At 43.6% G+C, this 18,797-nt stretch overlaps 1 protein-coding gene across 3 annotated transcripts in view; it reads right to left on the reverse strand.

The window, feature by feature from the left end:
* Positions 1-18,797, reverse strand: part of Trit1 (tRNA isopentenyltransferase 1) — a 38,535-nt gene that overhangs the window by 7,961 nt on the left and 11,777 nt on the right. For 2 of the 3 annotated variants that reach the window (XR_015047319.1, XM_085839000.1), the window contains exons 2-5: positions 7,118-7,260; positions 3,010-3,106; positions 2,188-2,333; positions 15-157 (exon numbers count right to left, since the gene is read on the reverse strand). Coding sequence is in view for 2 of the 3 variants with exons in the window: in XM_085839000.1 (XP_085695126.1) it covers positions 15-157; positions 2,188-2,333; positions 3,010-3,106; positions 7,118-7,260 (529 nt within the window). In the remaining variant the exon portion in view is untranslated. The remainder of the gene's footprint in view (positions 1-14; positions 158-2,187; positions 2,334-3,009; positions 3,107-7,117; positions 7,261-18,797) is intronic. The other variant, XM_085839001.1, reaches the window with a different exon arrangement.

Here is an 18,797-nt window from a genome sequence, read left to right on the forward strand (position 1 = left end):
ACCGAAGCATTTACCTGCCTGGTCAGCATGGAGCCAGAGGATGCATGGGTTAGGGAACCTGAGAGGGCCTCCAAGAGGACCACCGCCTTCCTCTGCGTGCTGACGATGAAGGAATTCACTGTGAGAGATTCCTGTTTCTTCAAACACTTGCAAGCTCCTACGTTGTTTAAAAAAGGGGGTGGGGTGGGGAACCCATTAGGAATATTCATTCTCAACTAGAATAAAGAGAAAGACTGTCTCGCAGAAAGCTTCATTTTTCAACTTCATGCATAAATTCCCAAAGCCCGAAGCTCCGGCTTTACTCTAATCCCAGAGCTATTCAGAAAGGCACCTAAACTCTGGGTGAGAAATAACACTGTTCTTTTAAAAACACATTCTAGAATTAGTTAAACGGGTTCAGAAATAACAGGTTTCTTCTGTACAAACAGAAGGAGACTCACTTTCAAGTGAGCAGTACAAGCTTGTTTGGGACACTTTGTACAAGCCAACAAGTCTGGTCTCGCTGGAGTGCCTTTCCCACAGTGCCAAAGCATGCAGCACATCCAGCTCGTCCACTTTCTCTTTAACTATGGCTCGCAGTAATCAAGAACACTGGCTAATCCACTACACTCTCCTGGAACAGAGGCTATCAAAGAGTGAGCCCACACACTCACACTTAAGCTGCTGTCCATGTCTGTGTGCAGTCTGTTGTATTACAGCGCCAGGTAACTGAGCTCCCAAAGCCAGTCTCACGTGGATGGCTGCAACTTATCAGCTGGAAAGCAATCTTTCCCTTCCTGACCTACTTTTGTTTCCTGAAACCCCTTTTTGTTCAATAACCATGGTCACTCAAAGAACATCTATAAGAAAAAAGCCTAACAGTACCTCACCTACTTATGGAAAGAAGAATACAAACTCCACCCAAAAGAGCTATGATAAAAGGTCTCCATCTTTCTGACAGGACAGATACTACAGTTCTTGCTTGGAACTTAGTGATTCTTCTTAAGGCACAGGTCTCAAGCAGCATAAAAAATAAAAATATGAACCAGGTGGTGGTGGCGCATGCCTTTAACCCCAGCACTCGAGAGGTAGAGGCAGGTGGATCTGAGTACAAGGCCTGGTTTACAGAATAAGTTCCAGGACAGCCAGAGAAACTCAGTTTCAAAAAAACAAAGGGAAAGAAAGATCTGATCAGGAAAGCAGAGAAAACCAAAGACAGACTCTAAAAAAAATAAAAATAAAAATCAAATTACAGCATGCAGAACTGTTAGAATGTTCACTACAATGTTCCTGAGCTTAAAAAAAAAAAAGGAAAGGTTTGGATTGAAATAAAATGTGTCAGATTCCAAACACTGCTGATACAGATAAGAGAAAACTAGGAATTCAGGGCCACCCTCAGCTAAGGCAGTCAGGACTAGGTTAGAACGTAGCCCTCCAAGGAAACCTCTGGGAGGAAAACCTTCCTCCTCTAATGTAAAGTTTCATTGGAAGAGAGCACAGTGGGGTGGGGACACTCTTAAATGGCTCTTCTAAAGTAGAATAATGGAAAAGTATTAAGAAACACTGGTCTTAGCAAATCTTTAGAGAAGAATACTTTCTAAGCCCCGACACTACTGTTACCATAGCAAGTGATGTGTGTAGCTAGCACCCTTCCTTAGACGGTCTCCTGTGCCAGACACGGGAGCCACTCCCAACGCTGCAGAAACAAAGCAACACAGGAAACCCTCTGAGAAAGCCAGTGAGGAGTTATTCACCACTTCTCTTCCCTGCTACAAAGTTTCCGTGTGCAGAGGTGAGCTGACTTGTAAGACAGCGTATAAACACCACCTCCCACTGGGAAAGCTACTGGGCCACAACCCAGCATTGCACAATCAAATTATGAAACTCAAGTCACAATGTAAAAGGATTACATGCCAGAAAAATTTTATATGAAAACTGTTATACAAGCAAAGATCAAATAGAAAATGAAGCAAGATTACATAGGCCCCGGGGGAAAAACAATATAGTACTATCCTTTAAGAGGTAACAGCAAAGCAGAGTGAGACTGTTTACTGAAGAGATGGACTGAGGCGGTGCACGTCCACTGAGCTAGAACAACAAATCAGTTTCCACTATTTCCAGCCCCTCTATCACCCAGGTTAGGCACACACTTTACTGTCTCCAAGCTCTATAAAGGGGCTCTGGGGCAATGGACCCAGGCTTCCTTACCTGGCCACTTTGCGTTTGTCATGCGGGTGTAGCTTGGCGGCCATTTCTGGGTCCACCTGGCTTAGCCGTTTATGGAGTTCATGACCATCTTCCTTTTCAAGCTCTACTTTCCGATCAACCACTTTCCCAGTGCCCATCTCCTGGGGCTAGTACATGAAAGTTTAGAATAGATTTAATCTAACATCCAATAAACATTGAGACTATAAATGGGCCAGACATCTTGCTAAGCCTTAGAAATAAAGAACAAAGATAGAGCTGAAGATTGTACCATACACTGAGAAACAGATCATAAACCAAAATTTTCAATATGCTGGTAAGTAAGGGTGCTTGTCGCTTTGGGAAGTACTTGGCTACTCTGCTTGTTTAACTGGGCTACCACATCTATTTTACATGTTCAGCAATAGAGTGCACACTTCCTAAGGATAACAAAGAGTGGACCAGAACTGCTAGCACACTGCCATTTGCAAAGTCCTGCCCTACACAGTAGCACCTCCACAGGAAAGGTCAGAGCTGGACACCTCTGACATACACACTATGCTGGCAGCCAGGAAATGCTGAGTCAGACAGATGTACTGCTAATTTACAGGGATGCTAATTAATCCACAGAGCTTTTTTTCCCACACACAACCCCTACCCTTAGGCCAGCTTGGAGGAGTATACTTCACATACGGAGGTGGCATTTGTTCAGAATATTAAGTAGGAAAATTACTGCTGCTGACTGTAAGAAACAGTTAAGAGTCAGCCTTCCTCCCACTAAAATTATTTGGCAGAAAAAAAAAGGGAAGCCATTTGTTTAGTGAGTTACAAGTGAACTAGACTTACCTTGGTAGTAATAAGAACTTTCCAGAGCAGAGATTCAATGTAATAATTGGTTCCTCCCACCACAATGGGAATTTTGTCTCGAGCAAAAATATCTTCAATGTAAACATTAAGAAAGCTATTTAATATCAATAAGTGAATACTGACTCATGTGGGAAGAAGAGTATGAACAAGAACTCCCGAAGGCCAGCGTGCGCATGCACACCTCAGGCTGCTACCCACTTATGCTTATGTGCACATGCACATACATGCACATAGACTAACGAGTATCCACACCACATACACAACAACAATGGAAAACAAGGAAGGAAGGGAGGGAGGGAGGGAGGGAGGGAGGGCAGGCTAGCTGGCTGGCTGGCTGGCTGACAGAGGGGCTGGAGAGATGGCTCAATGGTTAAGAGTGCTTGCAATTCTTGCAAAGGACCCAGGTTCAGTTCTTAACACCTACATGGCAGCTTACAACATCTGTAACACCCTAAGCTCTAAGGGGTCCAATGCCCTCGTCTGACCTGTACTAGGCATGCACTGTGCACAGACATACATGTAGGCCAAGCATTTACACACGTAAATATTTTATTTAAAAACAGAAGAAGAAAGCAAAGCAAAGCAGACATAAATGCACGGTGACACCTGGTTCTAGAAATGTCTAGGTCTTGCTACTCCTAAGGATGAGCAAGGTGACACACAGTGTGTGACCTGGCTTTCTGAGGTAAGACACAGGCTAGTTCTCCCACGCCACAGCTGTGAGTCAGAGTCTGTCACTACTGAGCTGTAGTGCTCAGTTCAGCCACTCGAGACCTCACCAGACTTCAATTTTAATGGCAAGTTACTCAAGCTATCCGAGCTTCAGTTTTCTCATCTATAAAACTCCAGAGTGTTTAGGAACATGAACTGTAACTGTGTATAAAGCCTCTACTGTAATGCCTGGAAACCAGGAAGTACCCAATTTACTGCAGCCACATATTTCTGCTTCTTGGGATTGATTCTCTTTAGACTTTCTGCTGAGCAGATAATTACTTGCTTTAACTAGGGCTCTGCTTGTTGACTTTCGATATGCAGTTCATCATTTACTTGCTCCTCCCTCCTGCCAGCCAACCTGCAGTGTAGAGCTGGATGAGGGTCTCCGCCAGAATCCTTCTAATTGGCAGAATAGGAAGGACGATACTACCAACAAAGGATCATTGGGCTGGCACCAGGCATAACAACAGCCTATAATCTCAGCACTCATGATGCTGAGGCAGAAGAATTCTATCAGTTCATGGCTAGCCTGTGCTACATAGCAAATATACAACCAGCCAGAACTACACAGACCTTATCTCAAAAAACAGACAGGGGCTAGCAGGATGGCTCAGTAGGTACAGGTACCAGCCTGCCGACACAAGCAGAGGCTAGCCTTAAACGTCCCATCTTCATGCGCTGGAATTCTGGAGCTCACTGGGACACTTTCAGTTTGACACTGTGACTTCTATGCTCTTAACCTTCAAATCTAGCCTAGAGCTAGTCTGGTGAAGCTGTCCTCTGCTGCCTCTGTGCTTGGAAAACATCCAACCCTCTCCACGTCATATCATTCTTTAGGAGCAATCTGACTGTCTCAGAGTAAAACCTCACCTTTAGCTGTCAACCTGAAAGGGATTTCATATGTATACTATCTCATCTGACACAACAGCCCTGCAAAGTAGGCAGACTTGAAATTATTATCTCCATTTTAATCTACCCATTAGATAGGCAAAGCCACTATTTCATTGTCTGGATTTGAATGCCATGATTAGTAAGGAGGGCAAACCTTTTCCATGCTTATCATCTGTGCTTGCTCCTATGTGAATACCAGCCCTATAAGTACTTTCATATTCACAGGAGAGGGCTTCATTTATTAAGAACATTAGTCACTTGTTCTCTGTGTTATAAACGCTTTCCCCAAGCTTATATATGTCCTGTTTGCTCAAAGCTGGGTTGAACTGCTGTGTAGCCAATGGCCTTACAATCCACTCCTAGGGGCTGGGATTGCAGGCGTGCACCACCACACCAAGCATAGTTTTGCTTTTCAACTTTTGTAGTTATAACTGTGGGAAAACCCCACATGTATCTTGCAATTCTCAACATTTATATTGTTTATAAAATTCTTTCATGCTGATTGATGCATCTACAATCTATTCATCTTTACTGTTACAAAGAACCTCTATGAGTAAAACAAATTTTGTACATTCTTTGAGAGTACAAATTTGGGTGTTTAGTGCTATTAAGGGCAAAATTTTATTGTATACCTAGATCAAACTGCCTGAACTAGAGTGTCCTAGGGCACATGCCTAGGTGTTCTGGTTTGACAAGCCTTTTACTTTACCTTGAGACAAGTTTTCTCATAGGCTTGCCTAGAACTTGTTTTGCTGCCATGACCTTGAACTTCTGATCTCTTGCTTCTGCCTCCCAAGTACTGGGATTGCAGGAGCCGCCACCATGCCTAGTTTATACAGTGCTGGCGGTCACACTCCTGGCTTTGTGCACGCTGGGCAAGCACTCCACCTGGATCTGCAGTCCTTACATGCACCCTTACCGATGCAAAACTAATCTATCTTTCTTTTCTTTTTTGGTTCAGAAACAGGGCTTCTTTGTGTAGCCCTGGCTATCCTGGAACTTGTTATGTAGACCAGGCTGACCTTAAATTCAGAGTAATTTGTCTGACTCTGCCTTCTCAAATGCTAATAAAAAAGAGCACCCAGGGCTTCCATTCATTCTTTACTATTCTGAAATACGTAAGTTAAATATATACATCCATTTCAACCTACACTGAGTTCCCTATTGTGCGTGTATAAACACACACACACACACACTTTTGGGAATTAACTTTCTCCTTTTTTACTCTGGGATCTGGTGATCAAACTTGGGCCTTCAGGTTTACATGGCGAGCACTTTTATCCACGGAGCCTTCTCACCGGCCCGGGTTACAAATTCACCTATGTTATAACTGTTATTGCCACTGCACCCTCTAATTAATGATTCAGGGTTTTTCTTCTGTTACTAGGGATCGAACCCAGGACCTCATTCACTTATACTGATCAAGTGCTCTGACACTGGACTACATCCTCCTGTAGTTATGGTTTTGAGATAGTCTCACCATTTATCTCAGACTGGCAATGCAAGCATAATCCTCCTGCCCCGGTTTCCACTAGAGCTAAAAATAATAGGTGCAAACCCTCTTACCAAGTTCCTTTGTTCTCAAAAATGTCTTAATTTTATCAAAACTATTTTCCTCAATCCTTCCCTACTCAATAATTCCTTTGACGTTTTCAGTGGCTTCATTGTCATTATAAATGTATAAATTCATATCCCCACTCTACAGAGCAGAGGACTGAAGCTCCGTGCTGTGGTGGAAACAACATGATCCGAAGAGGCAATTTCACACTTAGAACATAGATTTTCTTCTAAATCAGTATTCCTGCCATGAAATGTTTTTCCCAAATGTCCCCAGTGTGTAGGATGGTAAAGTGACCTGATGGGTAAAGGAGCTTACCTAGCATGCCTGATGACCTGATTTTAGACCTCAGGGGAAACATAAAAAGCCAGATGTGGAGGGCTAGAGAGATGGCTCAGCAGTTAAGAACATTGGTTTCTTTTCTAGAGGACCCAGGTTTAATTCCCAGCACCCACATGTCAGCTCACAACTGTCCCTAACTCCAGTTCCAGGGAATCTGACATTCTTATGAAACATTCATGCAGGCAAAACACCAATACACATAAAAAAACCAAATTAAAGTAAATAAATAAATGGTTGGATGTAGTGCACATTTATAATCCCAGCATCCATACTGACAGGAGACAGAAACTAGAGACTCACTTGGCACCTCATCACGGGTCAGAATGCCTGCCATACACAGGATGGCTGACCTCCACATACAGAGATGACACACATATGTACACACATACAATAAAAATATATAAGCTTTAAAAAGAAAGAACCACACAGACCTCTTGTTATAGTGTAGACTCTAACTCAGTAGTTCTGGAGTGGAGCCCAAGAGCCAGCATTTCTAATGAGCTCTGAGGGAAGTTCCCTCCTTCTTAGAACAAACCACCACTAGAAACCCTCCAGGTCTGGGTGCTAAGTCTCCTTAAGGATATCAGGGCCGTTGCTTTGTTCCTAAAGTCCACCACGGTGTAGCTGGTCACAAGTGGATCCACAAAGCTGATCATGTGGTGCTGGCACATCTTCTGCTCTTGGGCAGAGACCTTATTGGTGATGATGTCTAGCCCTTCATAGACCTGAGAAAGAACACGAATGAGAGAGTCATCAGCCTCCACAGCATCACACGTGACGAGCAGAAGTGACAGTCGATTTCCCCCTCTGACTCCAAGCCATAGGTGTAGCTTTGGTCTGGAAGCACAGCCAGAGGCACAAAAGCTAACTCAGAAAAGGCACTGGCTTGCTTGCCACACCATAGCTGTTGGCCTGACTGAAAAGATTAAGGAGGTATATAAATCCCTGCCAGGAAGAAGGAACTTCACAAGAGTCAAAGATTTCTCTAGGCATTTAAAAACAGCTTATGCTGCTCATCACAGCCTCCAGAAAGGAAAACTTTTTTTTTTTTTTTTGCATTGTTCATAACTGTGCTCCAAAAGGTTCAGTAGTTCTTGGACTACTTAAGGGGCTCTAAAAGGTTTTGGGATTCCTGTCAGATTGCTTCCATTTTATGAAGAAGTGTTAAACCCATAAAGATACAGAAAACACGCAGATCCTCACTATTGCCCTGCTCTACCAGCGACATCAGGATCTGCCCAGGGACTGCTCAGGTCAGCACTTAAAGTCTAGTACTTACAGGCAATGTGCTGCCTGCAAGCTCTTGATCTGCCAATTCTACAACTCTGCAAGAGTTCTTTGTCTGAACGGAAGGTCTCACTCAGATGGGGACCAAACTTGAAAATACTAGTTTGGGAACAGGGATAAATGTCTGGGATGAAACGTTCTCTCTGTAATCACTGACTCTGTGAGGAACACTGAACCAACAAATAGCAAGTTCCACAGAGCCCCAAGGATGTTAAAGGTGTTTTCTATCTCACATTTGCCTTTACTTACGCTAGTGTCAAGTAAGTAGAGGACAATGCTATGGTTACAAAGAAGAACCCTGGCACCACGGTCCCTCAGGCAACTACTGGCTCTGCCACTTCCTGGTTTTTATTCTTGGGAGTACAAGGGTACCAACTCCTCTGAACCCAATCCCCCATAAGTGCAGCAGAGGTACTATAACTAAATGATTTAATCCATATACAATGCCCTTTGTTTTTACCTGGCATTTGCTAAGCATTGTGGCTCTGTATTACACTACTTTTCCATCAGACACTCAAAGTAAACTTTCATTCGGGGATCTGCCTTTATAAATATCTTCTAGGGCAGTGGTTCTTTCTAATGCTATGTAAGTGTAATTCTGACAGACGGTAGCCACAGAAGTAGGCTCAAGTTATTACACACAGAACTGCTTACCATGTGGTTATAGTACATACAAATGCCAAGAGTATCAGGAAAAATAAAATATTGATAGTTTAAGTTGTATTCATAGTGTTAAAGACTATAGTTCATATAAAAATTTAAAAAATCAATTACTAATGAGTTACATACATTAGTAAGGCTATCTTTTGCCTCCTATAGCATTAGACTAATTGGAACAGGACATAAAAATATGGGTGAGCTGAACATGGTAAACTCATTTGTAATCCCAGCACTGGAGAGGCTGAGGCTGAGGACCACAAGTCCAAGGCCAGCCTGCACGGTATGGAGAGCTCCCATCTCAAAGAAACAAAAACAAAAAACGCACGAAATAAGAACACATGTTACTTGAAATCTGAGTCAGGCGGCTTAATGTATATTTCACAGAATATACTTCTATACTGTACTAGGTTTGTTACAGTGTCACTGGGTCATATAATCACATCTTGCAGTGTTCTGTGCCAAGTCCCTCGTGGTTGACCTAAACATTATTGTGTAACTATGAGAATGATAATGAAGACCTGCAACACTGCCAGTTTCCAAACTAAAGCTAGAAGACAGACCTCTGTGTGTGTGTGTATGTGTTGGGTAACAGTTTGAGATAGGAGGGTAGAAGTGGAGAACAGGAAACTCAGTGAGTAATGACACTTGCCACCAAGCCTGGTAACAACCTGAATTGGATCCTTGGGACCCATCCCCCAACCCCCCACCCCCACCCCCGCCAATCTTGAATGTAATATTTGCCTAACATGCACAAATCCTGGTTTGATCACAACAGCACACAGGCAGAGAGAGGTGTGGTAGCTCATGCTTGTTGTAATCTTAACATTCTAGAGGTGGAGGCAGGAGGATGAGAAATGCAAGATCATCTGGCTATATAGAGAGTTCTTAGCCAGCTTAGGCATTAAACTTTATCTCATAATAAATTAAAATCTGAGCAAAAGTCTTACTATGTAGCCCTGGCTGGCCTGGAAGTTGCTATGTAGACCATGCTGACCTTAAACTTAGACATCACCTGCCTTCCAAATGCTGAAATCTCTGATCTATGCCACCATGCTCATCTTAGTATTTGTTTCTTTAAGGTCTCAGGTAAGGCTGGGAATGTGACTTGCCTAGCAAGTGAGACTTGTCCTAGTTTGGATTGTTAGCACCACCAGAAACAAATAAAAGAACACAGAAAACAAATGCTAACAAGGATGTAAAGAATGTGGAACTTGTGGGGCACTAGTGTTTAGAAATTTAAAACAGTGTTTACACTACAGAGCAGGGTGTAGCGCTCCCAGCAGACATCACTTACATCACCATAGCTCTGAGCTGATCTTACCGACCCTCCCTCTGCTGCTACTGCAGCTACTGTGGGTTGGAAACAGAGCCTACTCAGGTCCACTACCATCCAGTGTGTGTGCAGGGGAGGACAAAGGAAGTGTCTCGGAGAGACACATCCCCAGCAGTCTATCCCTTGAGCACACCATGGAATCTTCCACACAACCCTTCACCCAGTATGTCTAACCAGTTATTCATCTCTCCAGACTCTCCTCCTCACCTCCCAACCAAGCCCTTCTGCACAGTACCTGTCACTCAGACTCTGGACAGTCACTCAGTGGAAGTGACACTGGGAAGGGAGGCCTTCTAAGCAATAAGGAAGGCTGAGGTCAAACAGCCTGTACTGGCTAGTTTTGTGTCAACTTGACACAGCTGGAGTTATCACAAAGAAAGGAGCTTCAGTTGAGCAAATGCCTCCATGAGACCCAACTGTAAGGCATTTCCTCAATTAGTGATCAAGAGGGAGAGGCTCCTTGTGGGTGGGACCATCTCTGGGCTGGTAGTCTTGGTTCTATAAGAGAGCAGGCTGAGCAAGCCAGAAGAAGCAAGCCAGTAAAGAACATCCCTCCATGGCCTCTGCATCAGCTCCTGCTTTCTGACCTGCTTGAGTTCCAGTCCTGACTTCCTTCAGTGATGAACAGCAGTATGGAAGTGTAAGCCGAATAAACCCTTTCCTCCCCAACTTGCTTCTTGGTCATGATGTTTGTGCAGGAATAGAAACCCTGACACAGCCTTTTCTCCACTCAGCACTGGCAGCTCCACACCCAGGTCCACCTGCAGACTGAAGACTGCAGTAAGAGAAACCTGGAGACCATCCTCTCCTTACTGCAAGGACTTGTCTACGAGGCCCCAAAGGCTTTCACATCCAAAGGCATTGCCCAGTCTCTCAGCTCTTTCCACAGTCCAGACCTGGCCACAAAGAACACTTCTGTGACTGTCCCTCAGCCTGTACAGCAGCAGCCCCAAATTCCTAGGCAATGACAGTGATGGCAACTAGGAGCTTGTCAGCACCAAACACAAGACCAGACAGCTGCTGGACAGTTTGTCTCAGACACCTGCCTTGTCCTTCTTGGTACTGTCTATGTGCCAAGTGGAAGAAAATACTGATAACAAAAGTTGGAGTCTTTCACATCAAATCTCCATGGGAAAGTTCTCGTAACAAGTAGTGAGAAATATCTGCGGCCAGGCATTTAGTGCACATCTGTAATCCTAACACTTAAGAAGTAAAAGAATAAAGATCACAAGTTTAGGTCAGCCTTGACCACATAGAAAGACCCTGACTCAAAACACAAAAATGAGCCAGACGTGGTGGCATATGCCTTTAAACCTGTAGTAGTAAGAAGACCTCTGTGAATTCAAGACCAGCCTGGTCTATGCACAAGTTCCAGGCCAGCCAAAATTACATCATGAGACCCTGTCTCAAAAATTAAATGAAATAAGGAGGAAGAGGGCAAGGAAAGAAACAGCAAGCAACAGTAAAAGGTCCCAGCTCTGACCTGACCCTGAGAGCCAGGATGAAGCAGCAGCTCTCCTATGCCTAAGCTTTAGAACCCCCATAGAGAAGCTGACACACAACAGGCTCTTAGCCCACTGCCTCCACGACCAGGATGCTTGGTGGTCCATGTTCTAGCCTACTTTCCTTGGTATCCCTGTATCAAAGTGAAGAACATGCAGCACACACTGCGATTCACCAAGAGGTCAGAGTTTTCTGACTTTACTTATGACCTCATCCTGTGTAAGCTGACAGAAAACCTACAGGCAACACTAGACCGTGCAGGAGCTAACCAGGACAGGTGCAGGGGCAGCTGTGGTCTGACATCCAGTGGCCTGCCAATGGCTGATCTCTGAGGTATAACAGTCCTTCTTCTCCCTGCTCTGGGGACTAGAAACACAAGTTGCCTGTATGCATGGGGTCTGAGACCTACAGAGGGCGAGGTAAGGACAAACTCACTTGCCCAAGCCTCAGCTCTTTCAGTTACAACTCTGCTGGCTGCTGTCTCTCTAGACTCATGTCCAGACATCTACAGCCTCATCTGTCCCATACTTAAAAAGCTCCTTCAGGGTCTAAAAAAACTACTTGTTCCTATGAGCCCTTCTCTTTGGGCCTGTTATACTTGCAGAACCATGTTTTTGTAGCTTTGATCATCGGCCTCTACAAATAAAACCAGGAAAAATAAAACAAAAATGGTGGAGCCAGGGGACGGAGAGACGGCTCAGCAGTTAAGAGCTCTTGCTGCTCTTGCAGAGGATGTGGGTTTAGTTCTCAGGAGCCACAGGGAGCTCACAACCAACCGTGGTTCTAGTTCTGGGGACCCAATGCAGTCTTTTGACGACATCCTTGGGCACTAGGCACACACATGGTATACATACATATATTCAGACAAAACAGACATGTTAAAAAAACCTTAGAAAAAGTTATAATGGTAGAGCTATATAAATAATGTGGAAGTTCTTCAAACACGGCAAATCTCCTTTTGGAAAATACCTAAAATAATAAAAACAGGGTATTAAACATATGAGTGTAACACGTAAATGAGTATACATCTCTATGATGGGATAGTACACAGTCTTAACAAGTGAAAAGAAACTGTGATTCATGTTAAAACAAAGATGAACCTTGAAGACCTGACTGATGAGTGAAACCCACCAGCCCTAGAAGGGCACAAATCTCTGAGGCCCCAAGAACATGACTGACTGCACTTACACAAACAAGGCACCTACAGCAGGTACGGCCATGGAGACAGACAGCAGGCTTGCTGATTACTGGGCAGAGCTTCAGTTTTGAAAGGCAGGAATGTACTAGAAATGGAAGGTGATGGTGGTCACAGGAAGATGTGACTTTAAGTAATGCTGCTCGGCTGGTAGAAGTAACCACTGAGGACTAGCAGGTAAAGGAAGGCACTTGCCACCAGGCCTGACACCTGAGTTTGCCCCTAGAATCCACATTGTGAAAGGAGAAAACTGAACATGCAAGTTGCCCTCCCTCTGTATTCATGCCCTGGCATGTGTAATCATACATACATTCATCCACAAAATAAATGTAAAAAAATTTTTAAATGGCCCTTGAGCTAGATGTGGTGGCATGAACCTTTACTCCCGTAGTCCAGAGGTTGAGGCAAAGAAAGAGGTAGGTACATCTCTGTGAGTTCAACGCTAGTCAGAAATACACAGTGAGACTCATCTCAGAATAAAATAAAATAGAATAAAATAAAATAAAGGCCCTAAAATAATATGATAAATTTAGTTATATATTGCCATTTTGTATGTGTGTGTGTGTGTTTCTGGAGATTAAACCTAGGGTCTACACATATGAAAAAATGTACTCTCCCACTGAGCCATGTATATTTTATCTGAATTTAATTACTTTTTATGTTTATTGTTTGAGACACAGTCTCATGTAGCTCAGGCTAGACTCACTTTGTAGCTGAGGCTAACCTTGAACTTCTAATCCTCCTGCCTCTACCTCCCAAGTGCTGGGTTTACAAGTGTTTGCTGCACAGCAGCTTTAAAAAGAAAAGCACTGAAGACAGCTGTAGGCAGTGTAAAACCAGAAAGTATCAGCCATGAGATAAAGTGTTCAGAATTACTCACAGCACTGATAGTACTCCATCTCTTAAACTTAGTGTCGTTACATGGGCATTATTTTTTCCCCTTTGACAATTTACTGAGCTATACGGACACAAATGATACATTTTCTGGGTATTATTTTTTTGTCCCTTAAAACCAGCTGCAGAGCTAAAAAGTAAAAACAGGAGACTGGAGAGATGGCTCAGTGGTCAAGAGCATACAATACGTTTCCAAAAGCCCTGAGTTTAAGTCACAGCACTCATGGGTGGCTCACCAGTGCCTGTAATTCTAGCTCCAGGGGAACCTGACACCCTCTTCTGGCCTCTGTGGGCACTGCACTCATGTAATACACATACTTGCAGGAAGTCATACACGTAAAAATAAATAAATGACCATCTAAACCGCAACAACAAGCTACTGCTGATTTGCATTGTAGGTAAATATTCAAACACACCTCTAGGGAGCTGAAGGCATAGCTCAGTGGGAAGCAAGCACTTGTCCAGCGTATCCTGGGTTCAATCAGAGAAAAACAGAAATAAAAATAAAATAATAACAAAACCCAAAAACAAATCATTCTGTAAAATGCTATTTTTGGCCCAGGTTTAGGTGACATTGATATCTCAGATACTTCAGTCATGCTTAGAATTTTATTATTTATTTGCATCTAGGACCTTTTTTTCACCAAGTCAAATTAGACTTGTGGCTGAATGCCTTGCATACATCCTCGCACACAGCTTCAGATAGTTTCAGTGTGGTTCTACTTAATAAGAACACATAATTAAAAATAAATCTTTGAGTGATTCGTGTGCAGATGAAGATGCTCAGGCCAGGCCCAGTATCCTATCTGACGTCTTAAGTGGTATCTGAGCAACTGCATGACGTGGAAGTGCGTGTCTGCGTCTGGAAAGGCAGTTCTGCATACAGTAAAAAGGAGCAGACTGTCAGCTTTAAGTTTTGGCTTCCTTAGCCAGCGGAGCCTTCACTTGGCAGGTTACGGAGCTAATTTTTATTTCTGCCTTAAGTTTCCTCATCTGTAAAGTGAGGATAATGAATGCATCTACATTCTTCATTGGGTATTCTGATAATGAGTTAATATATGTAAAGTGTTTAGAACAGTGCCAGCAGACAGTAAGTACTACATTAATTGCATGACATTATATTTAATATGTTTAATTACTAGTGATTAAACATGATTTCCCTTGGCTCTTGGAGGTGAGCCCCCAGGCAAGTGTTTGAAAGAAAAGAACCACAATGTACCAGAGCAAAGAGTGTAACTGGCCTCAAAGTGTTGGGGATCAGAGGGCAACTTCAGAAGTTGGTTTTCTCCTTCCACCACATGGTTTTCTAGGGGATCAAACTCAGGTCTTCAGGCTTGGTGGCAATTCGAGGGCCTCAGGATGAGGCTATTCTAAAAAGACTCCTGCGCTCTTCATACTGGCCAAGAGACTACTGACATCTGATCCCTAAGGAGCTGGAATTTCCCCAGGAATCTCATGCTGGAAAAGGAAATTGTTGAACGCTAGTGCCACCAGATGAGGAACTAAGGAAGACATTTCACAGAGTTCTGACAACTTGTCAGACCACCCAGCAGGAGAGACTGGAGCTGAGACAGTGGGGCGACTCCACACCATGAGCAGGATATTGACCTCTTACACACTGTGTACACCTAAACGTCACGTCAAGACCGCAAAGATGAACAGGGTTGGGGTGAGGTGTTACTGAACCCCTTTCTTTATCTGTTCTTCTTACCATTGTGGCAACAGTGAATACATCTGTTTTCCATGTGTTTCTCTATGCTTGTCGGCTTAACTGGCTTATTAAAGATGGGTGGTGGCATACACCTTTAGACAGAGCAATGGAGCTAGAGGCAGGCAGATCTCTGAGTTCAAGGCCAGCCTGATCTATATAGAGTGTTCCAGGCTATACAGTAAGATCCTATCTCAAAAAAATAAATAGCCGGGCGTGGTGGCGCACGCCTTTAATCCCAGCACTCGGGAGGCAGAGGCAGGCGGATTTCTGAGTTCGAGGCCAGCCTGGTCTACAAAGTGAGTGCCAGGACAGCCAGGGCTACACAGAGAAACCCTGTCTCGAAAAACCAAAAAAAAAAAATAAATAAATAAAATAAATAAATAAATAAATAAAAGACAGGTGGCTAAAGCCAATGGTTAGAGCTGCCATGGCCCAGGCTCTATCTGACCCCTAACAGTTTCAACAACAAAAGGGGCTTTAAACACTGAGACAATGTATGACCCTTAAAGCCTAAAATATTTACTAACACCTCTTAACAAAATATTGACAGCTGCTGCTCTAACCCCAGTACATTTTCCTATTCTAACATACCCAAAGGGGAAGCTGAGACCCAAAAAGAGCCATGACTTGTCCAGTTATACCTACTATAGTAGCAGGGCTGAAAGCAAGCCCAGTTTTCCAAGTAAACATGTCTACCAGGTAAAAGGACGACCTTAAAGTAACAACAAACTGTAAATTAAAGATATTGGCTTTTGCCGGGAGGTGGTGGCGCAAGCTTCTAATCCCAGCACTCGGGAGGCAGAGGCAGGCAGATTTCTGAGTTTGAGGCCAGCCTGGTCTACAAAGTGAGTTCCAGGACAGCCAGGGCTACACAGAGAAAAAAGAAACATGACAGTGATGTATCAAAATGTAATATATGCAACTCAAAAACAAAAAAGACAAACAACCCACTTTAAAAAATAAGCAGCCACAGCTGCCTGGGGAGGTTCAGGCTTTTAAGTTTAACAATAGCAAGAATGAACGGGGCGGATACCTACAACTTTGAGTTAAAAGTTAGTCTAGGCTACATATGAAGACCAAACAAATAAAATGAGGGGCTATCGCTCAGAGGTATACAGCACTTGCCTGGCATGTACAAGATCATGAGTCCCCTCACTGGGGTCTGGGGAAGGGGGCGGGGCTGTGTTCAGCGCTAGAACACTTTGCTAGAATGGGTTCCATCCCATCAGTGGGGAGGGAAAGAGGGCAACAAAGCCACCAATAGTGTTAGAGAACTACAAACCAAAACTAAAGCTAGACACCACTTTCAAAACACTAGAATTGCCTTTCAAAAATTAAACTTTGCCTGCGTAGAGATCAGAAGACAATTTCCTAAGTCAGGGTTCTCCTTCCGACACATGGTTTAGTAGCCGACTGTCCTGTAACTCACTATATAGACCAAGTTGGAATCAAACGCAGAGATCTGCCTGTGCCTGCCTCTACCTCTGCCTCCCAAGTGCTGGAATTAAAGGTATGTACCAATACATCCAGCTTTAAAATAAATTTTTTAAAAGAAAAATAATAAGTATGAGAGACGATACGGAGAAATGGGTATCTCTATACACTACTGGTGGGAATGCGAAATGGTATGGTCATGTGGAAAAGTCGGAAAGTTCCACAAAGCTAAACACATAATTACCACATGACCTAGCAATGCTAGCTCTATGCCCAAATAACTGGAGTGGGGTGTAATTTCAAAAGGTACTCAAACTCATGTACTCACTTGTTTATGCTTAACACAAACGGGGAGGGAAAGCCGCCTGGAAGCCCCCAGCTGCTGGGGAAGCTGCTTACTAGGGAATGGGACTTTTATCTAGGGTGAGAATGTTTTATAACCAGATAAAAGTATTAGTTCATATAACACTATGGATTATACCACAGAGTTCCTCATTTTAAAAGGATTAATTGTATGTGGAATTTAAATAACCTCAATTAAAAAAAAACAAACAAGAAAGGCAAAAGCATCCCCCTTAGGTCTGGGGATGCAGTTCAGTGGAAAAGCACATTCCAGGCACATATGAATGAATCCAGGGTGAGTCCCTGGAGTCACAAACAACACAACAAAAAGAGAGCACAACAGACACAGAACTGTACACAACAAAAAATATACTTGGATCAGGAAGATGGCTTGGTGGTAAAGGTGCTTGTAGCCAAATCTGACAGCCTGAGTTCAATCTCTCAGGATGGAAGGATAGGACAACTCCCACAGCTTGTCCTCGGAATGAATACACCCATGTGGAAAGCTGGACACTCCTGCTGTGAGATGCAAAATGGAGACAGGAGAAGCTCAGGGGACAGCTTTCCCGGAAGACAATGCAGTTGGGCAGAAACAAAGTGTCTCAGCAAGGAGGATGAAGGATGAGGAGTGACTCCAGAGAGTTCTCTGACTTCACGGCTGCCATGGCACATGTATTCCCACACACACATTCCCCACACCCCACCGCATCTCCCACGCACACGCACACACACACATAAATACAATTATCTACCAAACACAGGAACTATAGACTGTCACAGTTATTCCATCAATTATGTTGTCCATAACTAAAACAGGATGGGGCCAGGGACTGAATGTGGTGATGCACAACTGTAATACCAGTATTTGGGGAAGCTGAGGCAGGAGACAGTTCAAGACCGGCATAAGCACTTGCAAGCATGCCTGCACTCTCTCACATACACTCTCAGATGTGAACAAAAGAGGCTTATTACTAACTTCTGTGACTAGAAATACAGCTGCACACAGCACTGCCGCTGGCAATTTTGGATCTCAAAGGAGTAATTACTGAGACTATTTTTCTTTTTTTTTTTTTTTTTTTTTTTTTTTTGGTTTTTTCGAGACAGGGTTTCTCTGTGTAGCCCTGGCTGTCCTGGCACTCACTTTGTAGACCAGGCTGGCCTCGAACTCAGAAATCCGCCTGCCTCTGCCTCCCGAGTGCTGGGATTAAAGGCGTGCGCCACCACGCCCGGCGAGACTATTTTTCATGTGATAAGTCACACTAAAAAATAAATATATTATAAACAATGAGAAGGTGATTTCTGTTTGCTATTTTCCCCCTTTCCTCCCTCCCTCCCTTCCTAAAACAGGGTCTCATGTAACCCAGGCTAGCCTCAAACTCACTATGTAGTCAAGACTGGCTTAGAACTCCTATTCTTCTATCTCCACCTCTAGAGGGGTGGGGTTACAGGCATTTGCCTATAGCATCTGGTTTCCTGTGGTCCTGGGGATGGGACCCAGAGCTTTGTGTTCATCCTAGACAAGCACTCTACCTGCTAATGCTACATCCTTAGCCAAAATGTTGTTTTCAGCTTTTTGCTTATTTGGGGGTTTTTGGTATTGCATGTTTGGTGGTTGATTTGGTTTTGGTTCTTTTTAAATTTTTTTTATTATTATATGAGTATGTGTGATGTGTGGGCATCCGTGTGTGGTCAGAGAAGACAACAAAGACTGTCTCTCTTGTTTCATCCAGCTTGTCCTAATATCTTACATTACCATGATATGTTGAGAATTAGGAAAGTGTCACAGGCGTGAGCCCGGGTCCTGACCTGTGGATGTGGATTTTACCCACTAATGTCACTTTTCAGTTCAGGATCCAGTTTAGGATTCTTTATTGTATTTAATGATCATGTGTCCTTGGTGTCG

The sequence above is a fragment of the Mus caroli genome, unplaced genomic scaffold (genome assembly GCF_978045245.1).
Source record: "Mus caroli unplaced genomic scaffold, Mus_caroli_1 scaffold_6, whole genome shotgun sequence".
Taxonomy (NCBI): domain Eukaryota; kingdom Metazoa; phylum Chordata; class Mammalia; order Rodentia; family Muridae; genus Mus; species Mus caroli.